Source organism: Epinephelus moara, chromosome 9, assembly GCF_006386435.1.
Source record: "Epinephelus moara isolate mb chromosome 9, YSFRI_EMoa_1.0, whole genome shotgun sequence".
Taxonomy (NCBI): Eukaryota; Metazoa; Chordata; class Actinopteri; order Perciformes; family Serranidae; genus Epinephelus; species Epinephelus moara.
In genome coordinates, this window is record NC_065514.1 from 23,766,536 (window position 1) to 23,788,995 (window position 22,460).

A 22,460-nucleotide genomic window follows, 5' to 3' on the forward strand; every position below is an offset into this window, starting at 1 on the left:
CTGCCGTGAGAACGCAAACCAACTCTAGGCAATGATGCAACTTTGTAACAAAATTAGTCCCTAATTCAGACCAAAGCAAGCGAACACTAGGTCTGAAAGCACCCTAAGTCAGACAAAATAACAAACAGACCACATCAAAAGAAAGCTTTCTATAATGTTGTCAGACACTTGTAATAATAATCTAAGCTTGTCAGCCTCAAAAACAAGTACTTTTAGTGGACGTATGTTGATGGTGCACAGTTGCCCCAAAGGATTACATTGCAGCCCATTTCGCAGCTGCTGGCTGCAGGGTTCTCGCTCAATACTGGGCCAGTCTCAAAAACTGTCTCAAGTGGTCACTTGGGCACAAAAACATGGGAAAATAGTGTCCAACTTAAAAATACATAAGTTTCCCTTTAGGTAAATTGTCACTTGCTCAATTGTTTTGTGCTTGGCAGTTCAACTAGTCGTCTTCAAACTTAATTTGTTCTAGGTTAACTTCAGTTGTGATCCCTAAACTGCAGGACTGTAGATGAGTCCACGCATACAGCGAGACATCGGCTCATAATCTCCTCTCTCCCCCACGTTTACAGACATGTGTCTCTTTCTTTCTCTCTGCCGTACGTGATAAATAACACTGCCACCTCCTTTCTTCCCCTTTGTTTTGCACCTTTATTAGGTAAGAGCAGCATTCCTAGCATTCAAGCAGCATCCTCGATGGCTTTATGAAAGTGCTCACAGACGCCTTTTCTTGATTGACTTTCCGATAGACACATCCTGTCCCCCTTTAGAAGCCGTTTTCCTCTTCCTCATCCCCCACAGTGCGCTCATGATCAGAGCTCTCCTTGGAGGGTAGTCCGGATACCTGTTGCAGTGTTTGCTCGGCCAGCTGGATGTGTGTATGCAAGTGTGAGGAAGGTGAGAGGTAAAGGAAGACCTGTTGATCATCATGGGCTCAAAGGAAAAGTTATAATAACAGTGGTGAAGTGCGGCCGTGGCAGCATGTCCTGTATCCTGTTGTGTCTACATGCTCCTGCACCTTGACCATGATGTCTGGATAGCGAAGCGTTTCCTTTTTCAACCATGATGCATTGTCAAAGTCCCTTGTTAGTGCGTGTGTGTACATGTTTGTCCAGGATTACTTCCAAAATCAATCCATCAAAAAGTAGTTATAAAGGACTGCATGTTGCACTGGCATTTTTTAAATATTCAAACACAGTCACAGCTCATAAACTAATTCATTTTTCCCATATACTTTAATTTTCTTACTTTTTTTAATATATCACTTTATAGACACCTGTTACATGTGTTCATCTTCATGAAAAAAGTAAACCGTTTCTGTGCTTTAAATATAGTTGTAAATGGATTAATATAAAATAATGTATGAAGTCCATGGTGGCTGAGAAATTTTAAAAGGTCTGTGTATTTACATGGAGACAGAGTTTCGGCAGTTTGCACACAGTGGGTGATCTCTGCTGTTGTTCGGTGGCACAATTATAAAGGACCCTATAATTTTCTCATAGACTCCGGACTCTGTATGGCAGGGTTAAAGCGAGGAACAAAAACATTATGTAAAGTGCATGTTTGTCCCCAGAGTGGTGCCTTAAAGGTTAGGAGACGGTAACGTTGACACCTCCTGCGTACAGCACCTTTTGAGATGCCACTTGGTTGCATCCACATACATGTTCAGCACAGAATGGAAGCAAGACTTACATAAAGAAACTGATTTCCAGATGCTACTTTTAAGCATTTTCACTGTTGTGTGTGAGCTTAAACTTATAGATTCCTATTGCTGGAGTAGGAGTAGAGTTAAGGCATCTTTGATCCTTAATGGCCTTCTTTTTTTTTTTAAACCAAGATGAGTGGGAAGGGGATTATTTCTGTTGCTGTTCATGTTATGTCCTTATGAAATTGAGACTGATAAAATAAAATTAAAAAAATAAATAAAACAACAACAACCAGACACAGCTCATCTAGTTATGTTGTTTTACTACAGTGCATCAATAGCCTTGGAGACTTGGGAGAAGACCTCATCCACTGCCAGCTCAGAGTCGACCTAGGATATGTAGAATATATGTTAGATTTTACACACAATTCACAGTTTATTCAAAGGTTCAGTGTGAAGGATTTAGCGGGATATATTGGCTAAATGGAATATATTAAGTGTTTTTTTGTGTATACCAAAAAACTTAAATTAAAAGCCTATACCAATTAAATGCCCTGTACCCTGTAAGTTATTTATATTCCTTTAGTCCATAAGGGTCCTCAGATCAAAAGAATCAAAGGGTTTGTCATAAAAATGAATCCAAGTTGTTAGTATTGTTTCAACAGGATGGGGTTGTGTCGGTACGCCGGGTGACATAATCCTTGACTGTCGTAGCTCTAGATCAAATGAATGAGTCAGAATTGGTATGTCATAAGTCACAAATATAAGCCCATTGAATTCAGTGATTTAAGCAAATAATAGCCTGAGCTATTAATTGAAGTTTTACGGTAATCACCTGACAATAAGAATCATGGTGTTTTCAGTACTTTGGATGTGTTTATCTATATAGGGACCGGGTCATCACTGACGGAGTCTGCCATGTTTCACTGATCCTACCGTAGCCCAGAACAGACAAACCTTGCACTTGCTCTAGATAGGGCCATTTGGGTTTTGGGGGTTTTGCATTGGCCACTGTAGTGCCAAGAAGACACAAGACACTGCTTAATTATGGGTTTTTACTGGTTTTAATCACCTAAGGCCTGCACCAAGAAGCCAATTCACCATACTCTTGATATATTTTCATTATCTGTCTCTCACTGACCCAAGCATTGGCTGTCTGGATAACCGCTATCATGGAACTGGTTACCAACTAGCTCAGTCAACTCAGGGTTTTCCTCTCCTGCCACACTTGAAAGAGGCGGGGTTGTTAATCACAAGCAGCATCAACAGAACCATGAATGAAGTAGCCTATGAAACTGTTCTATTAATGGGACAGCAAAAAGTCATATTCATCAGAGTGTAATGTTGTCTAGAAAGACTAGAAATGATTTCCAATATTAAAAGTTGGCCATGGCTTAATAAAGGTTTAGGTATTATTGCATATGAAATAAGACAAAGTGAGTATTTTTACTATTTAGTTTGAAAATGAAGAAATCGCTTGGAGTATGTCACATAAAACACTTTAAAGTGATGCCAGACTGTTTCTGCTGCTGAAGTTAAGAGTGGAAAAGTAGCCCGGTACCACAAGGTCCTTCTGACTGAAGTGCTGCATTAACAACAACAGGAGCCAATTAATAGTGAGAGGATTTTTTCTTGTAATATAATATAATCTGTTTTCATCACACAGGTGTCTCATTAATTTGAGCTGTAGCGATAGAATCCAAGAATAAAACAGCCACACTGTCAGCTGTCACTCTGGGGATGAAGTAAACTTTGCATAAATTAAAATGCAGGTAAAAATCATCATAATGTGTTTAGTGTTGTAAACGATCCCTCTGTTTGTAGAGGCTCTGTTTTAAATCCAGAGTGGGAATAGAAAACTGGAACAATGAAAATGTCACTCCAGACCTTTGTCCATGTCGGGATACTTTTTTCTTCAGTGATCCAATTGGACAGAGGTTGGGATGTTGACAGGCTGTAATTCGATACTCTGAAGTTAACCTGCTCCGGAGAAGGTTAGCTGTTCAGCATAAGTTACCATGGTGATTTAATCCTGGTAAAAAGTGAACCAGCTTAGTTACGTCACTAACCCCAAATCCTGCTTCATAGTACAGGCCTCTGGTCTGTTTCTTTTGGAGAGGAAGAGATCTCTATAGATAATTTGGCTGCTAAAAAACTCCCAAAAAAATGAACACTAAAGGAATCCTCACCAGGAGTTCACACTTGGCACATGGGAGAAGTTTCAGTTGGTTGCAATCTGTAGTCCTCACCACTAGATGCCGCTAAATCCCACACACTGCTCCTTTAAAATGTTTACTGTCAGAGCATTCATACGCACCTTCCTGACAATGCCACGGCCCTCATAAAAGGCGATGACTGGCTCAGTTGCTTTGTAATACAAGTCCAGGCGCTTCTTGATGGTCTCCTCGTTGTCATCAGAACGGCCGCTGGTCTCACCGCGCTTCATAAGCCTCTTGACCATGGTGTCTCCTTTGGCATCAACGTACAGCAACATGCAGGGTTTGCCGATCTGGGATCAAAGATTTGCTCATTTAAGGTTTTTTTTTTTTCATTAATATGCTGGGATGAGTTATAGATCAACACCTCGTGCCCCCTCCTACCTTCTTCTCGAACTCCTCGCCCTGCTTCACCTCACGGGGGTAGCCATCAATAAGGTAGCCCTTGGAGACATCAGCCTTGGCGATCATGGCATCCTTAATCATGTCTAAGACTGTGTCCTGAAAGTACACCCAAGACATTACGATCAACCTTCACAATGACATGGCACTTCTGACAGAAAATACACCCCGTTGACAATTTATTATACTGACAGGTCTTTATTATTTTGTCCTCCCTGCTAATATCAGTGAGAGCAGGCTAAATAACAGAAACACCTCTCTGTGTAACGCAACGCGGTTCAAGAGCACCAAAAGCTACCTCCTCCAAACTGAATCAACACCTCTCGAAAACTGTATCGACCCTCTTACCAGGGGCACAAGCTCTCCCTTCTGCATGATGGCCTGGAGCTGCTTGCCCCTCTCAGAGCCAGAAGCCACCTCAGCACGGAGCAGATCCCCAGAGGACAGGTGGGTGTAGCCATACTTTGCGACTATCTTCTCACACTGGGTGCCCTTTCCGGAGCCAGGCCCACCTGGAAAAGAACACAAAGAGCAATGGTTTAGCACAAGGGAGAAAGCTGTTTAAATGTGTTGTGTTGCAAAATAAGACAATATTTCCAGTAATTGTACTCACCAACAACAAAGATGATCTTAGCATCTTTAATTTTGTCTGAAATGAGCATGTATAAAAAAGGTTATGAGTCCATACATAACATACTTAACAACTTTACTTCTGATCTAAACAACAATAAATCACTAGTAAAAATAATTTTGGAACAAACCATCTCGACATTCAAAGGTAGAGGTAAGGCCTTCAGTGGAATCGGCAATACACACATTTCCCATTTTGGAGTTGCAGGTCACAGTGTCGCCTGGTCCACGAGCCTGTTTTGAATGTGCTTGCTTTGCTGTAGGTTTGTGGTATAACTCAAACAGTGTTGCTGTGGCAACTGTTGTCCCCAGAGAATGTTATTTAGCCAGGTATAACTGGGGAACTACAGGATATAATAATGTGTGCAGCTATATCATCAAATAATTGCACTATCATACAGTGTTGTGGTTACAGTATTTAAATGTAACCTCATAACAATCATGTGAGTGCAGGGTCTTCAAATGTAAATGCAAGCCCTCCACTGTATTCTCAAAAACACCCAGGAGAGGGCAGTAGAGTGTAAGAAAACACCACAAGTCTGCCTCTGACTCATTGTAGCTCCACACATCATCAACCATCATCAATCACTCTCTTACATGATATATTATTTACCTGCCATTGTGTTGCGTTAGATGAGGGTTTTCCTTCAACTAAAAGACAGAAAAGGACACAGAAATAGAAGTAAATAACATATATTTCGACAAACACAGACAGTCTAAGGGAATTTGTGTAGGTTACGCTTTTGCTTGACACTTTTAACTCACACAAAATGCCAGACAAACCAGCCAGCCTGGTGGAGAGGGCTGATTCTAAGGTCTGGACCTAGGCAGCTTTCTTCAGGGAGTCTATTATCGGATTATTGGATGGTAAACTAACCTTCTGTATTTCTTGAAAAGTTTGGGGTCACTGTCACAGTCAGAAAAGGCAAGTGAAACTTTGTTGACCATGTTTTTATTTAATCAGATATTAAAGGTCCAGTGTGTAGGATTTATGGGGATATATTTTGCAGTAATGGAATATAATATAAAAAGTATGTTTTCTTAAGTGTATAGTCCCCTGAAAATAAAAAATTGTGTTTTTGTTACTGTAGAATGAGTCATAGGGAGCCGTTCCCTCTCCATGGAGATCACCATGAGGCACTGCCACCTTTATACAGCAGCAAAGGACGGTCAAACGAAACACTGGCTCTAGATAGGACCCTTAGGATTTTTGCGTTTTCACCTAGGACACCATAGTTCACAGCCAAACAGCATCTGAAAAACATTTACTTTTAAAGTGAAGCTGCTTTATTTAGTGTTTTTAACGGTTCAAATCACCTGGGGTCTCGCCACTTCACACAAGGTTGTGATGTATAAAAACAGACTTGATGGGAGAAACTTTGACCCATGCTTACGAATATTGTGGAGACGGGAAATTAGCGTTGCAGATGGTGAGATGGAAGCCTGATTGTAGAAACTGTCGAATATTTTTTGGCGCACACTATTTTTGGCTTTTGTCCGTACATACATTTTCAGTCTGGATCCTATGCATTATTTTATAAATTAGACCCCTAGTCCATTTGTTTTGGAGAGGAAGAGACCCTGCAGATAATTTCCCAGGAAAAACCTTCCCAATGATGAACACTGTAGGAATCCTAACTGGGAGTTCACGCTTGGCACACAGATGAAGTTTCAGCCGGTTGCAATCCTCAACGCTAGATGGCACTTAATCCTACACACTGCTCCTTTAACTTCTGACTCTCCAAATAAATAAAAGCATCTAAGTGTGTTATCCATTAAGAGAATTAGTGCAGTATTGATGTAGATGATGATCTGTAGAAGGAGCTGGTTATAGTATTAATATTGCTGGTAATGTTATTGTCAGTGTTCACATTTGCATCCAAGTATGAGTAATTGGAGCAGTAAGTCTTTATTAACAGACACTCTGCGATGTGGTCGCACTTAACTTCCAGATAGCATGACAGTGCTAAGTAGCTTTACAGCGTGTCTCATGTCTGATAAAATGTTGCAACCTCAACTTTTAATTGTGGCAGGAAATGCTTATAAATTCAGCGTGAAAGAGCACTGAACATATCTGAAGAAGACAACAGTCGTTTCCTGTTTTGACTTCTGTTATAGCCGACTTATGGACACAAGAATGAGGAAGGAGGCCGGGGCAGTCACTGGGGCTGGCATGTGTAAATAGATATCTTCAAGTAGCTGCTTGCCTGTGTCATGTGCCTGGGGTTGAAAACAAGTGTGTTTGAAAGAACTGGCTCAACAGGTGCAGCGTAGGCCAAAATAACCATCTCGTTCGGCATCTGCATAGAAGTTCTCGATGGGCCAAATGTAAAGGTGCCTCGACTGAAATTCAGCTCTCGGTTTTGCATGTATTTTAAATACAGCTCCTTCCCACTGTTTGGATTGAATGTGGAATCAGAAAGCCACCTGTAAACGTGTAGAATGCGGATTACATCACAGTGATATTCATCTTTCCATTCAGTATGTCAACGGGTTACTTAGGTCACAGACATGTGCACACTATGTTCATCAAGAAACCTGAGAAGCTGCCAGTTTAGTGAAAACAGATTTATGACAAGGAGCAAAGGTCTGATTTCTTAGGTTACGTGGTGAGGCCCAAGCTTGGATTTAAGTATCTTGGCATGGTCACCAGGACAGAAAAGAACATACCGCACACAAAAATCATCAGTAGGGTATGAAACATCTTGAGTATAGTTGTAGAATATAAGACTTATTCTCTGGGTGGGTAATCCAACACCCTGCATACCTGGGGGGTTATTAGATTAGATTTAACAAGACTTGAATTTGACCTTGAGACAATGTGGCTGTTTGCTCACTGCCACATGCCTGCTACTCAAACAAAACCGCCACTATAGCGCCGGATTGATAATAAGCTTTACGAAATGTGGGGCACTAGAAAGGTGATATGAGCTGCTTCATTGTAGCGAAACTGCAGCAAAGGAAAAAATATAGTTTAACTGTATAATGGCAAATGAAATATCTTTATATTTCTGGAGCTGACATGTGTTTCCTGGTTCACCATTGAGCTATATTTTAGCAGAGGATACACCAAAGCTCCGAATGCTACCAGCTTGTTCTCTGATTCTCACATGCACCACTCCTCAGCCCCGGTGGTGCTGCTTCTCAGGTGTCCAGTTTTATGTCAGCCGCCATTAACCCTGTGGTCGGTGTAAATGTCACCCGGAGGCCGGCATCTGAGTCAGCACAGAGCCTGTTTGGGAATCCCTCTCTGGCCTATTATGGTACCATCTTCTGGGTCCCCTGCTTCTTTGGCATGCAGAGGTGTTCTGGCTCTAATATGGTGCAAACAGCATTACATGGTTCTTGGTGTGTGGGTAAAGCACTTAATACTGTGTGGAATTGTGGAACAGGCACCTACTAGTCAGTGAAACATTGCATGGCTTCACTGCAGTGTGATTTTGCTAATACATTACCCAACACAGGCTGTATCAGTGTTGGAGATAGATGTGGCAAGATGTTTGAGCAGAACTTTTGTCATTATGTAGACAAAGGCCCTTGAATGTGCTGTAGGCTAGGATCCATTTTGTTCCCCTTAACATGCATGAATAATGTAACACCATGCAACTAAGTGCGCTGTTAATGCAAGATGTAACCTAATAGATGCAGACACTTTGAACATGTGACTTTTGTAATTCTACCCTTGAACTGAAATTTAGCGATACTGGAATCACACAACCCCCACTCCAGTTTCTGTCACCCATCCCACCCTCATGTCTTATTACTGTTTTTTACCCTGCTAAAAAAAGACTCAGCTGTTAAGGGATAGCGTGTCAGCCATTCTCAAAAAGCACATGGGGGTGAAGCTTTCACTGACTGCACGCAGAGGCAGGGCCGGAACCAGACGTTGTAAACATCTGGGGCTCAGGCCAAACCTGGGGGGTCCAGGGGCATGCTCCCTCCAACAAGTTTTCGTCCCATTGACAGCAGCTATTTTTCCAAAGAAATTAAGATAACACAACAAATGTTGAGGTATATGGGTGACATAGGCCTGGGACAACACCCAGAGGGGTGGTGCCACAATCCCCCACCCATTCAATAAAAGCATACATAAGGAAAATGGTAGAGTTGGGTGTATGTGGAGCACTGTAGTAGGGTTAGGGTTAGGGTTAGGAAATTAAAGGCAAAGCCATCCAGGGCGCAGTACAAAGACTAGAGGAAGACAAAATTTGGGAAGCTTGTCTGGGGTGCCAAATGTACTCGGTCCGGCACTGTGTTGGGGACTAATTTCCGCTCCCACTACCTCAAAAAGAGGCAAAAATGGAGTGATGCTACTATTTTTAGGGTAGGAATTTGACACTGACAGCAATACTAACCTTGAAACCCTTCTTTGTTGTACAATGCTGGACTACAGTTCACTGAATGATTGTTTTAGCTGACAAATCTGCTGCATTTAAATCCATACCATAATAATCTGTGCTGTTAATGTGGTCAGGAGCATGGCACCAAATTTTGGGCCCTATGCATAAGCAGTCTATGTGGGCCCCTTGCTCTTCCTCTCTTGATCCATGTCTCTTTCATGCACCCTTTGAATTGTTTTTCTCAGTCAGTTTGCTTTCGTTTCTTTTTCTTTCTTTCTTTCCTTTCATTTTTCTTTAACCTCAGTTTCCCTTTTTTTGAGGAAAGACGTGACAGTGTACGTTGGTGCTCCAGCACCATAGGCAGTGACTCACTTAGCTCTAGCTGCATTTAGAGACAAATTCTAGTGCAGGGGTGGACTAAACCATTTTGCACTTTTATGGGGTGAGAGGGGTCTCAGACAGTCTCCACTATGATTTAATAAAAACTTCAGTCTTTCAACCAATTTATTCAGCTTATTTTAATTTAGTTATTGCACTAAATACTTAGAAAAAAAAAAAAAAAAAGGAGACTAAACCAAACTTTTTATCCGATTTTTTTGAGGACTCCCTCCAATTGGGGCCCGGGATAATCAGCCTCACTTTTCCCCCCACTACAAACGCCCCTGAATGTAGTCCTCAATACCCTGAATATTAGACCAACAGTAGAACGTTATATTAGATTTCTTTAGGGAATACACTGAATCATTGTGACGTTGTAGCAACAATCACTTCCAGGTAACAACTGGCAATTGATTTCAGTTGTGGAGTTATGGTATATCGGCAAACTTGTTTATTTCTGTTGTTATTTTCACCCGTAACTGTAATGCTTTAATATATATATTTAAACATGGTGGTACGACCTATCTGACGTTTCTGCTGTGGTTATTTTATCGACTGTGGTACTTTGCTAGCGTCTTTGATAAACCAAATCTATTGTCACAGACACTGAGATATGTACTCCTGTATTTTAGCCACCGAATAGATATCAATATCAGTGTACGTGTGCTGTATATTTGAAATATTTTCTCTGCTTTACCCTACACACTAACCAACTGAAGCAGTGGTAGACCAGCAACTCCTGTTCTGCAAAGTCACGTTATGCAAATGACTGCTTGTGTCAGTGAAGTCTGGTGGCTTTAAGATAATGGCTTCAGTTACTGGTTAAGAAAAGCTGTCTAACAGCAAGTTTAAGTGGTGAGAATATTCTAAATACAGTATACACTTGCACTGACAGTGAACTTTTAAGGTAGGTTTTTTAAGTAGCTTTAAATTAAGTAATTGAAGCAGCATCTGATTTTAATGTACATGACACAGGGGTTTTTTATAACCTCAACGAACATTATGATTCAGCCTATAGCAGTAGGATGAACAACATGGAACATGTGATTATCTGAATGACACAAGGCTGAAGTAATATTAAGAGCCTAAAAGATTCATTTTGAGAAAACATTTGGGGCTGGTCCCTCAAAGCCAGTCGCTCCGCCTCTGCTCATAAGCAACAGGAGTGAAAACAAAGTGCTGAGCACATAATCTATGAGTGCATTCTCTCTGTGTACCGCTGGTCACTAAGGCACGCTGCAAATTAATTGAGCGTACTGTCCCTTTAAGGGAAACAGGGGACCCTTTGACGTCAGTGCAGTGTGAGATATTCCATGATGTTTGTGAAAGGATGGAGCGAGATCATTTCTGTGTGAGCTGAGGCTGTCGTGGACGTGTTTGTGTTCCAAATTGCAAGCTTTGTTTCACTTTAATGTGTGTAACCTACTCAAAAGAATCAATAGCACTCAGCCACTACTCAGCTGTTAATGACCATCACTGGGGCTGAAAGCATGGCAGTGGACTTAAAAGGCTCCAGCAGCCTGTATGAATATGGCCTTAAATGGGTGTAGATGAAGGGAAATGTTTACGTGTTATCAGAGTGAAGGCAGGATGTAATCACTGATGGCTGATTTTGATTATTTTTTAGCAAAACAATTATGTCATTCAGTGAGTGCCATCACTGTCAATGTCACACAAGAACTACATGCCTCTGCACTATGCAGAAACGTCTGATCTCCTCACAATGTCAACCATTTTACACAGTGTGACTGACCAGTGTCTCCAGAAACCAGATGACAGCTCACCATTACAGCCCCTGTTATTCTCTCTCCATCCCAACAAACAGCCCAGCCTACTCTTGCCTGCCCACACTCTTTCTCTCTGACATCTCTGTATCCGTCACTCCCCTCCGACAAAGTTAGACCCACTCCCTGTCATTTCATGCTTCCTCTATGGAGCCTTTGTCCTCTGTACTGACCTCTCTTTTTCGCGCTGTGGCTCTAGATCCCAGTGCAAGGGGCTGCCGTCCCTGGATCCCCGTGTGTGTGTGTGTCTGCACAGTTCCTACTGCACGGCAGCCCTCCCTCCCCCTTGCTATGCCTTTTTATAGCTCAGCTGAGCCTGCTCAGGCTGCGCTGCATTCTGGGTAAGAGGGAGGAAGCACAGAGAAGGAAAAGGAGGGAGGGAGGGAGAGGAGGAATGATGGACAGGAGGAGGCAGGGGTGAAATTAGAGGCAGAGGGAGAGGAGGGGAGGGCTGTGGCAGAATGCACCACTGTGAGTTTCTTTTGAACTTAAAATTTTGGGCCATGCTTATTATATGACAAATATTAGCATGTGTGTCAGTGTCATAATTATAATAGTGCAGGGTTTGTCATTATTGACAGTAATAAAACTGGAATTAAACAATTTATTGTGAAAGAAAATGTGCTAAATTCGATATTAGAAGCATGCATTTGGTTCATGACCCAATCTAAAGGACTGCATCATCAGGATAAAAAGTAATAAGTCACATTTGTCAACATGTATCTTTGTGTTTTAATCAGTTATTTGCATTACCATTGAATCATAGTGATGCAGCCAAACTGGGAGTTAACCAACAAGTTTGATCAGCCCTTTGTACTTTGCTCCTGCAAAGATAAAAGCTTAGGAAATCCAATCATTGATTGTGTTCTCAGTGGGTCTGGGACTAGTTTTCCAGGGCACTGAATGTGAAGCTATTCCTGTGCTGTAGAGGTCAGTGCTACTCATGTAGCTTTCTAAGATTAATGTGTGCAAACTTCTTTTTTTTTTTAACGCCAAAACTAAATAAAAATAGATCCCAAATAAACATCTGAAACATTTTATTAAAAGCATGAGGGGACATATTCATGTCCTCAAATGGAACATAAATACAAAATATATTTATATGTACAAATTATGGCAAAGACAAATAGAAGCATACCAGGTACTTTCTAAAAATGTTAATTCACAAAAAAAACTGAGAAAAAGAAGAAAATATTAACTTTAGCTCCCAAATGTGTTGTTTATCAAAGATAGATGAATCAAACGTAGCCACTATGAACTTGCTAAATGATCCATCCCGGTTCAGCTTCTCGAAGGTTCATGAGCTTTGAGGTACAAAAATGAGGTATGCACTACTTTTGAATACAAAGCGAGCCCGTAGGTTAGGTCAATTATTTTATATAAGTACCATTATACAGATAATCTGTACAAGAAAAGGTTTCAAAATCTTAGCTGATTACAATTTCCTTGTTGCAGTTTGTACCTCTCTTGCTGATTTTGGAACTTTCGCTGCAACGCATGGATAGAAATGTACATGTAACTGAAACCTTTATGAAATGATTAGCAAAAATCTCCCCATTTATGGTACAAATTGGCAAAACTTGCTGCTGAAAGTTCACAAAATCGTCATACTTGTACTGTATCACAATATTATTCTTATTATTACATTGTCCTAAAAATATTCAGGAGTAGGGAATACCTTTTATCCCCACTGGATTACACTGTATTTCACAGAGGTAATACAAGGGTTTGACCACAGGGAGGCAGCACATCTGCAGCACAACCTCAAATTAGTGACTTCAATATTGTTCATGATATTATTATCCTCAAAATGTCACATCCATCTCATCCGTCTCTATTTCTATGTTAAGTAATAATAAAAATGGCAGTAAGCAGTAGTCTGTTATCAGATGTTGAGAACAGTATGGGCAGCAGATAGCATTACTTTCAAAAGCTAAGCAGAACAGTAAATTGGAGCTTGAATTATCACACAACGCTAGTCTTGAATCTCTAAAAGAAGCAGCTATTTCGTATCGTTTGCGCAGTAACCATGGTTACTGCATACTGTGTGAAGAGATGCATTTTTAGAAATGCAGAAATGCACATAAATAACATTTATGTGGTAAATCCTATTTCACTCAGTCTGTTGTTTTAAATGAATCGTATTACTTTGTTGAAGTCAGGAAAAATGAAGCATGGTTATCAATCAGTGGAGAGTTTCGACTGACTAGAGCTGTTTTTTTTTTTTAACACTGGATGATGAGTCCTAATACTGTTACTGCACAAATAACACCAGTTTTCTATGAGAAGGGGGAAGCACAAAGATTGAATGATAAGGTACAACTGAATTTGTACATTTGTCAAATGTTGAACTTGTTTGATAAAGCCTGTTGGTATAAACATTATCATTTACGTCTTTTTGATTCAGTGCAAATCTGTCATTGTTCTCATGTTTTCATCAACTCTGTTCCCATCATTAAATCTTTGTGATTCCTACGACTCGTGCTGTAGCTCTAATTGGCCATTGCCCATTGTGTGTTCCTACAGAACACATCTGACACCAGGGAATACAATCTTGAGTCTGAAAAATAAAATGCTGATTAAGGCATTAGATTGAGTCCATACTTCATGTTTGCTTCCTGTTACCCCAAAACGTACTTTCTGAGCTTAAATTCTGCTTGTTTTCCCGTTACATTAACAAATATTTAGAACATAATACACCGAGCAACATTTGACAGGGCACCACCTATTGCACATTGAAGTTGTCTTGTTATTAAAAATCTTGTTAGTTCACCCTTCAGTGCTGCCTTTAAATGTTGGCTCATCCCTCTTTCATTTCTTCTTTTTTTTTATTTTCTTTGACAAAAACTTGTGCAGCGTTATTCACCGAGTCCTAGCTGGAAAAACCACCAGGCGGCTCTGGGTCGGGGGACGGAGGGTCGTCCTGGTCGTCTGAGGGCAGGTGGACGCGCTGCTCGTCCATACGCTTGGCCTGCACCCTCTGGATTAGACTGAAGAAGTCTTCATCAGGCACTGTGGGGGCGTGTGGGCCGGCTTCTGGTGGGGAGCACCGCTGATCATCAATCCTAGAGGACTACAGTCAGAAAGATTGATAAATTCAGTGGATATATTTAGAGGCAAATGTGACACAATGTGGTTTAAAGGCACTAAGAATTTTCCTAGTCGATCAATAGTCATCATTTATAGCCATTAGTCGACTAGTCTCCTGCATGTTTACAATATTAATTCAATTATCAAATTATATATTTTGGGCGGGGCAACACAATGGTTTGAGTTCAAGGTCTGGGAAAGAATAGTATCAGTAACATTACCATTTTTGTCAGTGCAGTCTGGCTTTGAAGAGAGCATAGATAAGTTTCACTTTGACTTTAGTTCCCCATCAGAAAGGGCTGACTGTTTGGGAAGCACCTAGCATATGTTTGGATGAATAAGACTTGGATTTTACAGAATGAGTTGTGTCAGAGTTTCTTAACAGATGTTTTGTTTTAGTTTTTTTCTTTTTACTTCAATTCATCAAGAATTTTCTTAATTTTTGGATTCTTTGTTCGCCATGGAGGAATGCAAGACAAACACTTCCTGACATATCCTCAACATAACACAATAGAAGGGGGGGGGGGGGGTTAGGTATTCCCTTAACAGATTTATCTGGGCAACTTCTTCTACTCCTTGTGCAGCTATCGCCACCGTCTATAAGACCAATAATTAAGAATCTAAAAGGATTAAACCCTCCACTTCTTTTCGTAAGTGAACTGTGGCCTTACCTGGCACTTAATAAGCATGTTGAAGAAGTCATCGCTGGGTTCCTGATGATCTCCCTCACCCACCAGGTGTCCCAGATTGTTATGGGTAATCCTCAGTCCTGGAAGGTTACCGACATTAACCCGCTGGTCATCGAGGCGGCGGCTCTGGGAGCTAGCAATCAAATCGAACAGCTCCTCGGTCTGGGGGGAGGTGGTGATTGCAGGATCTAAGAGAAGAAGTCGTCCAGTTATTAAAAAAGGAGTTAATGTGTCCTCAATAAAGTCAATAAAGAACTTAACAGGCATGTGAAGGCGGTTGTAAACCAACCTATCATCTCATTCAGGGATGACACGGAGTTCGCAGCACCTTCTCCGTTGTCTCCGTTCTGTGGCTCATCAAGATGGCAGCGCTGGTCATCCATGCGGCTGCTCTGGAACTTGCTGAGGAGGTCAAAGAAGCAGTCTTCATCGGAGGGGTCACGGCCCAGCTTCTGAGAAAGAGAAGGGGTTCACAGTGTTTTTACTGGAATACCTGATTGTGTAGAACCACTCCTAGATCAAAGGGTTTTATGGGCAATTGTGTCAAATATTTGTTTCATTTACAGTAGGTGTGAATGTGTATTTCTGTATTGTCACCATGCAAACTGTGTGGACCCCAGCAGGAATAGCTGCTGCGATGCCAAAGCTAATGGGGATCTAAATAAGCAAACAACGAAACATGATAAAATCATTTAGCACAATGCCATTGTGAGTGTCAGGGGGGATTTTCAAGGTGGCCAGCTTGTGATAGAGAAAAATAATCTGATTAAATCACATGGGACGGCCTTCCTGGTTAGACTCCCTTGGCCTAGATACTGAAGGTGGTACATCATGAAATGTGTAAAAATAAACAACCCATTTGTATTTAAGTATAATGGCCCACACAGTGGTAACATGTAAAAGTAGATGGAATAATCTGAAGATATAGCTGTAGCCGCCGTAGGCCATAGAGCAGGTGATAGTATATTAACAGTGTCTTTATAAAAGCTGTATCATTGTTTTAGTTTCTTGACTTAATGCGGCAAAAGTTACAGTAAGTCATGCTAAAAAGTTCTCATTTGTTTAAAGTTTCACACATGAGCAGTGGGGTTGAAACACTGTCCTTGGTTTCAGTGCCGGAAATTAGCATATAGCCCGAGTCAATGATCAGCCAATCAATAATTCAATCACTGACAGACTCAATGCCATTTATGTGTTACATCCTCACAGCTAGTCGGCCTCTGAAAGTGCTATTTCCTTTGTTTGCTTTGAGATGAAACCCAGAGGTGCTCTCTCACATCACACTGAATGACCCTCTTTCACCCAGTGTCACAGTCTAACTGTTGTGTTTAAACTTTGCAACTGAAGTGGATAACACATGCATGAAAAATGTTTTTGCTACAGATACTCTGAGCCAGCAAAGCAGATGTGGAATTTATTATGTTTGACCAACACTGCTGAAATATTCTGGCAATCAGACTGTGATGTTAGGATACTGAATGAGAAATCTCAATCTACAGGACAGCAGCTATATGCTTTTATAATATATATTATCTGCGAACATGTAAACCTGTCAACACACTAATTTAAATTATCAGATGAAGTGAAAACAATATATCAAAAAAAACATATTTCATCTGTATTTTTAAGCAAAATAAAGTAAAAGTTTTACAATAGGCTGAATTCTTCTATCATCCTCCCAAGTTCAAGGGCTCTACTTCTATGCCTGGGGTCTGTTCTAAGAAGCAGTACTAAGATATCTGGATCAACCTGCAGGGTCAAACAAAAGCAAACTCAAAACTGGAGCATGAAAAGCAAAGAGACCTGTTCTTTTATTTGTTCTTGTAGTTTTACTAACCTTTAAGCCTAACCAGATAAATAATTAAAACACCTCTTGGAACAGGTTCCTGATTACCCTTTGTTGCTTAAGCTTCTAAACCAAGAAATTTTTTTTTTTGTTTTTGCATTTTTCTACCATGCATCTCAAAGCAAGGGTTTCAAATCTCTATAATATAGGTTGTGGCCGAAACTTTACCTCTTTGTGGTCAAGGGCATAATTGACCTTTTTTGACTACTTTTGATTGTACCTTTAAATTTCACCTTAAAAACTGTTTTCCTGCCTTGTTTGGTGTCATTTTTTTCAGCACAACCTCACCTGTGTGACTACAGTTATTTTTTCATTTTGACATACTGTACTAACATGCTGGACCTAAAATCACCCAAAAAGCACCACCAATAGGAAAGGGGGTGTTTTCTTTTGCTTGCAAGCACTTTCTGCTGGTTTTACTTGGCCTATCAACACAATTTCAAAGTGGTATATAGTTTGAAGTTCGCACTTTTGACACAAGTTGAAACAGAGACTCAGCGAGGCTACGTCTTGCTGCTACGTCATCTTAAATCGATCATGGGATTTGGACGCACCAGCGCGTCCGTAGACTCCAGAGGGTAAAAAAAAAAAAAACCTATAAAATCTTATATCTATAAATCTATAAAATTATGTTTCAACTATTTACATATTGCTACCTATGCTAAAATTGCTAAAATACATTTTTGTTAGAGCATTAAAGGAATTCGTCAAACACAAAATGACAATTTGGATACAAATAACTAACCCCATGTTACGTATACCTCTAGTGAACGAAGAATTGAAAAAACGAAATATTTCTTGATAAACTCATATCACAGGCGACTATGTCTAAAAACAGCAAAACAATATCAGAACATCACTTTACAAACACCCACCAAACTTGTTTTAAAGGGTTAGTTTAGTCAATTAAAGAGAGACCAGCAGCTCCCGTGTTCAGCAAGGTAAAATTACTGTTTTTGTCAATGGAGTCTGGGTTTGAGGACGGCGTAGATAAGTTTCACTTCCAGTTCAGTTTCCTGATGGAAATGGCTGTCTGTTTAAGAAGTACTGAGCATACAAATGGATAATGGAGTTGTGTGTGAGTTTGTAAACAGATGTTTTAATGTAGATTTGCTGTTGTTAAAGGTGGACCCCTATTACTTTAATTCATCTTGCATTTTCTCTGTTTCTTTTGCATGTCTCCGGTAAACAAAGAATCCCAAAACAATGTTTTTTTTGTTAAGGATTCAACGTACATGGGGTAAGGAACTGATATACAAATGGTCATTTGGTGGGTGGAGTATTCCTTTAATAACTAATCAACTTCATACAATCCAAATAAAGTTCATTATCCAAGACTTAAAGTGGGCATTAAGAAAAAATTATACTACACTGTGCAGGTCAGTTCACAGTGAGATATAAATACAGTGGTATACAGTTTTGTAATAAATCCTGCATCTTTTTAAACATTAAACTGAGCCAAATGTTAATTGACTAAACTAAAAAAGGTTTAGGACTCATTTAACTACTCATACTTGATAAGACATTACACACTTTAGTCAAAATCAACAACAATCACCACCTGTAAAAGCTTTTTGTGATGCCTCCACATCAACAAAATATCCACGAGCAGGTTAATGGGAGACAAGGTGAAAGTAAGCATCACAAATCGACAACAGTCTGACAGTGTTTCCATTACAAAAGCCTCTGGACTGCACTTCCCTCCCCCGCTTTAACAAAGCACTCCCAATAACCTTCACAATAACAACAGTTATAATGTACCACCCAGCCACAATAACTTTGACATCTTTAACACCAACTAGTGGATGCTGTTGAAATCACTTTGCCTTACAGCAAGATGTGAAGTAGGTCAGCGTCAGCAAACACCTGATTTCACTCAGCCCTATTCTTGGAATTGTTTCTTCTATTGCAACTTTTGTATTAGAAAATTAAACTATGCTTCAGACAAAACATAGCTTTTACTATTTATTATAAAGTTTTTCAATTTCTAATGCATCAACTCCCCTCAAAGTTAAATATCTTCACACACAGTAAAGACACACACACTGCAAATACATACACAACTGCAAGTCAGATATCTAAAGGAAAAGAAAGTTATTAACCTCTGGTATCCTCTGCACCATGTTGTTATTCAAGCCGCAAAACATAAATGAAACATCTTACCAGCAGCACTTCTCCTTTGTCCTCTATCTATCCCTCTCTCTCCGTCATTTCTCGCTAAGCTCTCTTTCCCCCTCTCGCTCTGTCCACACGCCTGGCTCACACCTCCTTCTCCCCTGCTTTCACCCACCACTTCACTCTCTCTATCTCTCTCTGCTCCCCTGCTGGACTCAACTCCCTCCCTCTAATTTCCTCTCCTCTTGTATCCCTCTATTCCAGCCTTCTTTTAATCTCTACCATCCACTCTCTGTCTCTCTTTCTCTCTTTCTCTCTGCGGCTCTCCTGCAGGCCATTTTTGTCCCGTTCACCCACTGTGGGAAAACAACTCATTATGGGAAGCAGGGGGGAGTTGACCCTGTGGGGAGGGTAGCAGCGCTGTGATCAAGGTCACATTATCAGCAGAGGGGTAGAGCTCTGGGTGGGGGGAGGAAGGGAGAGAAGAGGGGGTGGAAAGATGGGTGCAGGGGTACAGTTATGAGTAAATTGCATGCCAACAGTGGCAGCCTGCAGGGATCAACTACCCTGAAATGTCAAGAACCACCAATGTCAGCACTCAATTCTCACATGACAACGTTCATACACCATTCATAACCAAGGATATTTTCTGACACGCGCATAAATAAAATCTTCTGTGAGATCTGTATTTCCTTGCTCTTTGCACACTAATCAGCTGTGACTTATAGCCGTCTCTGTCCTCTGTCCTCGGCCCCATGGTCACTGTGTGGGTCTCCTCACTTCCCTCTCTGTGTTGTCCAATTAATCAAGTAGGCCAAAGGGACAGAACAAGAGAGAAAGGGACACGTGATGATGATGAGAGAGGGGGGAAAAAGGGAGACAGAGTCAGAGAAGGAGGGAAGTGAAGTTGTGTGAGAGAGGGGGAGTCACTGTGTGAATGGAGGAGAATAAAAGACAAAGGCGGCTCCTCCTGGATTATATCATCATTGTGCTTTCTAACTTCATATGTGTGACAGCAACAGTAACTAAGGGGGGCACTGCTTAGCTAATGGTCAGTTTAACCTCCTGAGACCCAAACTTTTGTTTGGTATACATTTTTAATTTCTCCTACCTATTAGGGATCAGTAGGACCCAATAAGTATAAATAAACTAAATGTCTAAGTGCCAGGATCGGCTGCAGACTGACTTGGCAGAGATGGCTGCCATCTTGTTTTTACATGGATTAGTGTATTGTGCTCTTACTACCACTAGATGGCACAAAAAAGTGTCCACAAATGAGGACAACAGGTCTCGGTCATGTAGAATGAGGCATAAGGTCAAGTAAACCCAAAATGTGATGTCCTCAAATGAGGACACAGGGTCTCAGGAGGCTATGTTCATACCTTGTATTGGAGCAAACTAATGTACCCGAAGAAAAAACCAACCAATCTTGGAGCACAGGAATGAAGCACTATCATCTCTGTAAAACATGCTCTTAAATGTTTTGTCTGCTTGCATGTCTACAGGTATCATTCATAATGAATTAATATTAATTTTAAAATGTATATACTGTATATTCTGCCGATGAAGGCACTGTGATATGGTTGAACGTTCGGGAACAAGCACGAAAGTAGTACATTATTTCATCAAGAGCCGTTTCCAAGGTCAAGAACGAACTGACAAGTTCAACTTTTAAGCAAACATGGATGAGAAGTCAATGAAAAGTTTTAGTTATAGTTTAGTGTTAGTTATGGAAAGTTATTTAATGCTATACAACAAGGATTTTACAACATGATTGACAACTCTGTGAGCCAATTGGTGGGCTCGAATTTAGTGGTGCTGCTCACGACTGGTTGGACGGGTGTATGGGCGGGACACTTGATACCGTTGAGATCAGTACTGCGCAGACTCTGGCTCCAAATGACGTTACCAGCGCAAGATGGCAACAGCTATAGCCGCGATATTTTAGCTTCACTTCTGTACAGTGGAGGTAAGTGGAGACAGGTCGTCCATCTTTATATACAGTCTATGTTCTGGACATATTAGGCTTGGACCAAAGACTGGATTGAGACAACATTTTAGGATCACAGGCTTAAACAGCTAACGAACGGTAAACCTACAAACTATCTTCGTCTCGCTAGCTTAGCTTGGGCGTACTTTCTACAGACCGCGTTTGGTCAACCACGTACACATTGCATTGAGCAAGTGAGATGGGACCAAAGACGGCTTTTCCAATAATGGGAGAGGAAGTTGAGGACATAAAAAGTTACTAAACTATTTTGGAGAGATCACAGGTATCTCAAAGCAACAAAAACGAACTTGAGTTCTTGTCCCCTGATGTTGGACTGAGGGCAAACTGAACGCTACAGTGACTCACTGTCACCTCTCAAGGTACAAGTCGTATCAAAAGACGGGACAGGCCTGGGCTAGCTGGTTACCAGGCTAATTTCAGTAGATTTCTCTGCAACACAATACATAGATGTCTTTGAAATTATGTCAAAATGTTGCTTCTTCACATTTTGTTGATAATATGAGTTTATTTTTTTAATGTTTTAAACTAAAATGCTGGCCATATCTTACACAGTTACACCTTTAACTCCATCTGCTGATAAAGATCATTTGATACACTCAAAAGGTACGAAACAAGTGAGTTGTTGGACCTTGAGTTCAAAATGTTTTGTCAACAATATACTGTATGTCATTGCAGCGCCAGGACTGTCCAGTCAGTACTCACGGACATGCATCAGTCGATGTATAAAAGCAAAGAACCTGAAGCAGATTTGATTTCTTGCTTTAAATGTGTCTCGGTTCTTCTGACAAAAACATTGTTGTTGACCAAAAAGATGTTTGTAGGTTGTTAAACCCCAACTTGATTTTAGCTGGTTCAAAAGAAATGGCAATGCTAGAACGTGAACTTCAATCTGATAACTGAACTAACAATTTGGTGTCGACACATGCTAGAGAAATCACAAGTTCTAGCTCAAGGAAAGAGAGTTTCACAGACGCACAGCTGGCTGGATTGGCAGATTTGAAAAAGGGTTTGCTTCAATGTCATCAGGATTACCAACATTTAGCCTTCTTCTTCCTTGTGATGAACTATCATCATGCAGCCCAGTAATTCCCACTCTTTTCTAGCATGTCAGCTAGCTGATTACAACAATTAGAATTGTCACAGAACTGAGGCATGATAAGGTGCTGTGTGGGCACAGAATTTAAGGGATACAGCTGTGAAACGGCATATTCATTAAGAATCTAGTTCACAGCTAATGGAGCACTGTTGGGATTTAATGAGGAGACACCTTTGCTATGTATCTGACTTCTAACATAATACTGTAACCTCGTGGGA

General features: G+C 40.7%; 2 protein-coding genes across 3 annotated transcripts in view; both read right to left on the reverse strand.

The window, feature by feature from the left end:
* Positions 1 to 1,951: 1,951 nt before the first annotated feature.
* ak1 (adenylate kinase 1) lies at positions 1,952 to 11,676 on the reverse strand. The gene is made up of 7 exons (XM_050053306.1): positions 11,569 to 11,676; positions 5,507 to 5,544; positions 4,877 to 4,912; positions 4,612 to 4,775; positions 4,246 to 4,362; positions 3,963 to 4,154; positions 1,952 to 2,035 (listed from the first exon to the last, which is right to left on the reverse strand). Exons 2-7 carry the CDS (start codon positions 5,511 to 5,513, stop codon positions 1,970 to 1,972), a joined length of 582 nt encoding a protein of 193 aa, XP_049909263.1. The 5' UTR covers positions 5,514 to 5,544; positions 11,569 to 11,676; the 3' UTR covers positions 1,952 to 1,969.
* A 741-nt stretch (positions 11,677 to 12,417) lies between these two features.
* Positions 12,418 to 22,460, reverse strand: part of gpsm1b (G protein signaling modulator 1b) — a 38,168-nt gene continuing 28,125 nt past the window's right edge. The window contains exons 12-14 of one of the 2 annotated variants that reach the window (XM_050053294.1): positions 15,464 to 15,623; positions 15,157 to 15,362; positions 12,418 to 14,468 (exon numbers count right to left, since the gene is read on the reverse strand). In XM_050053294.1, coding sequence (XP_049909251.1) covers positions 14,268 to 14,468; positions 15,157 to 15,362; positions 15,464 to 15,623 — 567 coding nt within the window. In that variant the 3' untranslated portion in view covers positions 12,418 to 14,267. Of the gene's footprint in view, positions 14,469 to 15,156; positions 15,363 to 15,463; positions 15,627 to 22,460 lie in introns of both variants that reach the window. The other variant, XM_050053293.1, reaches the window with a different exon arrangement.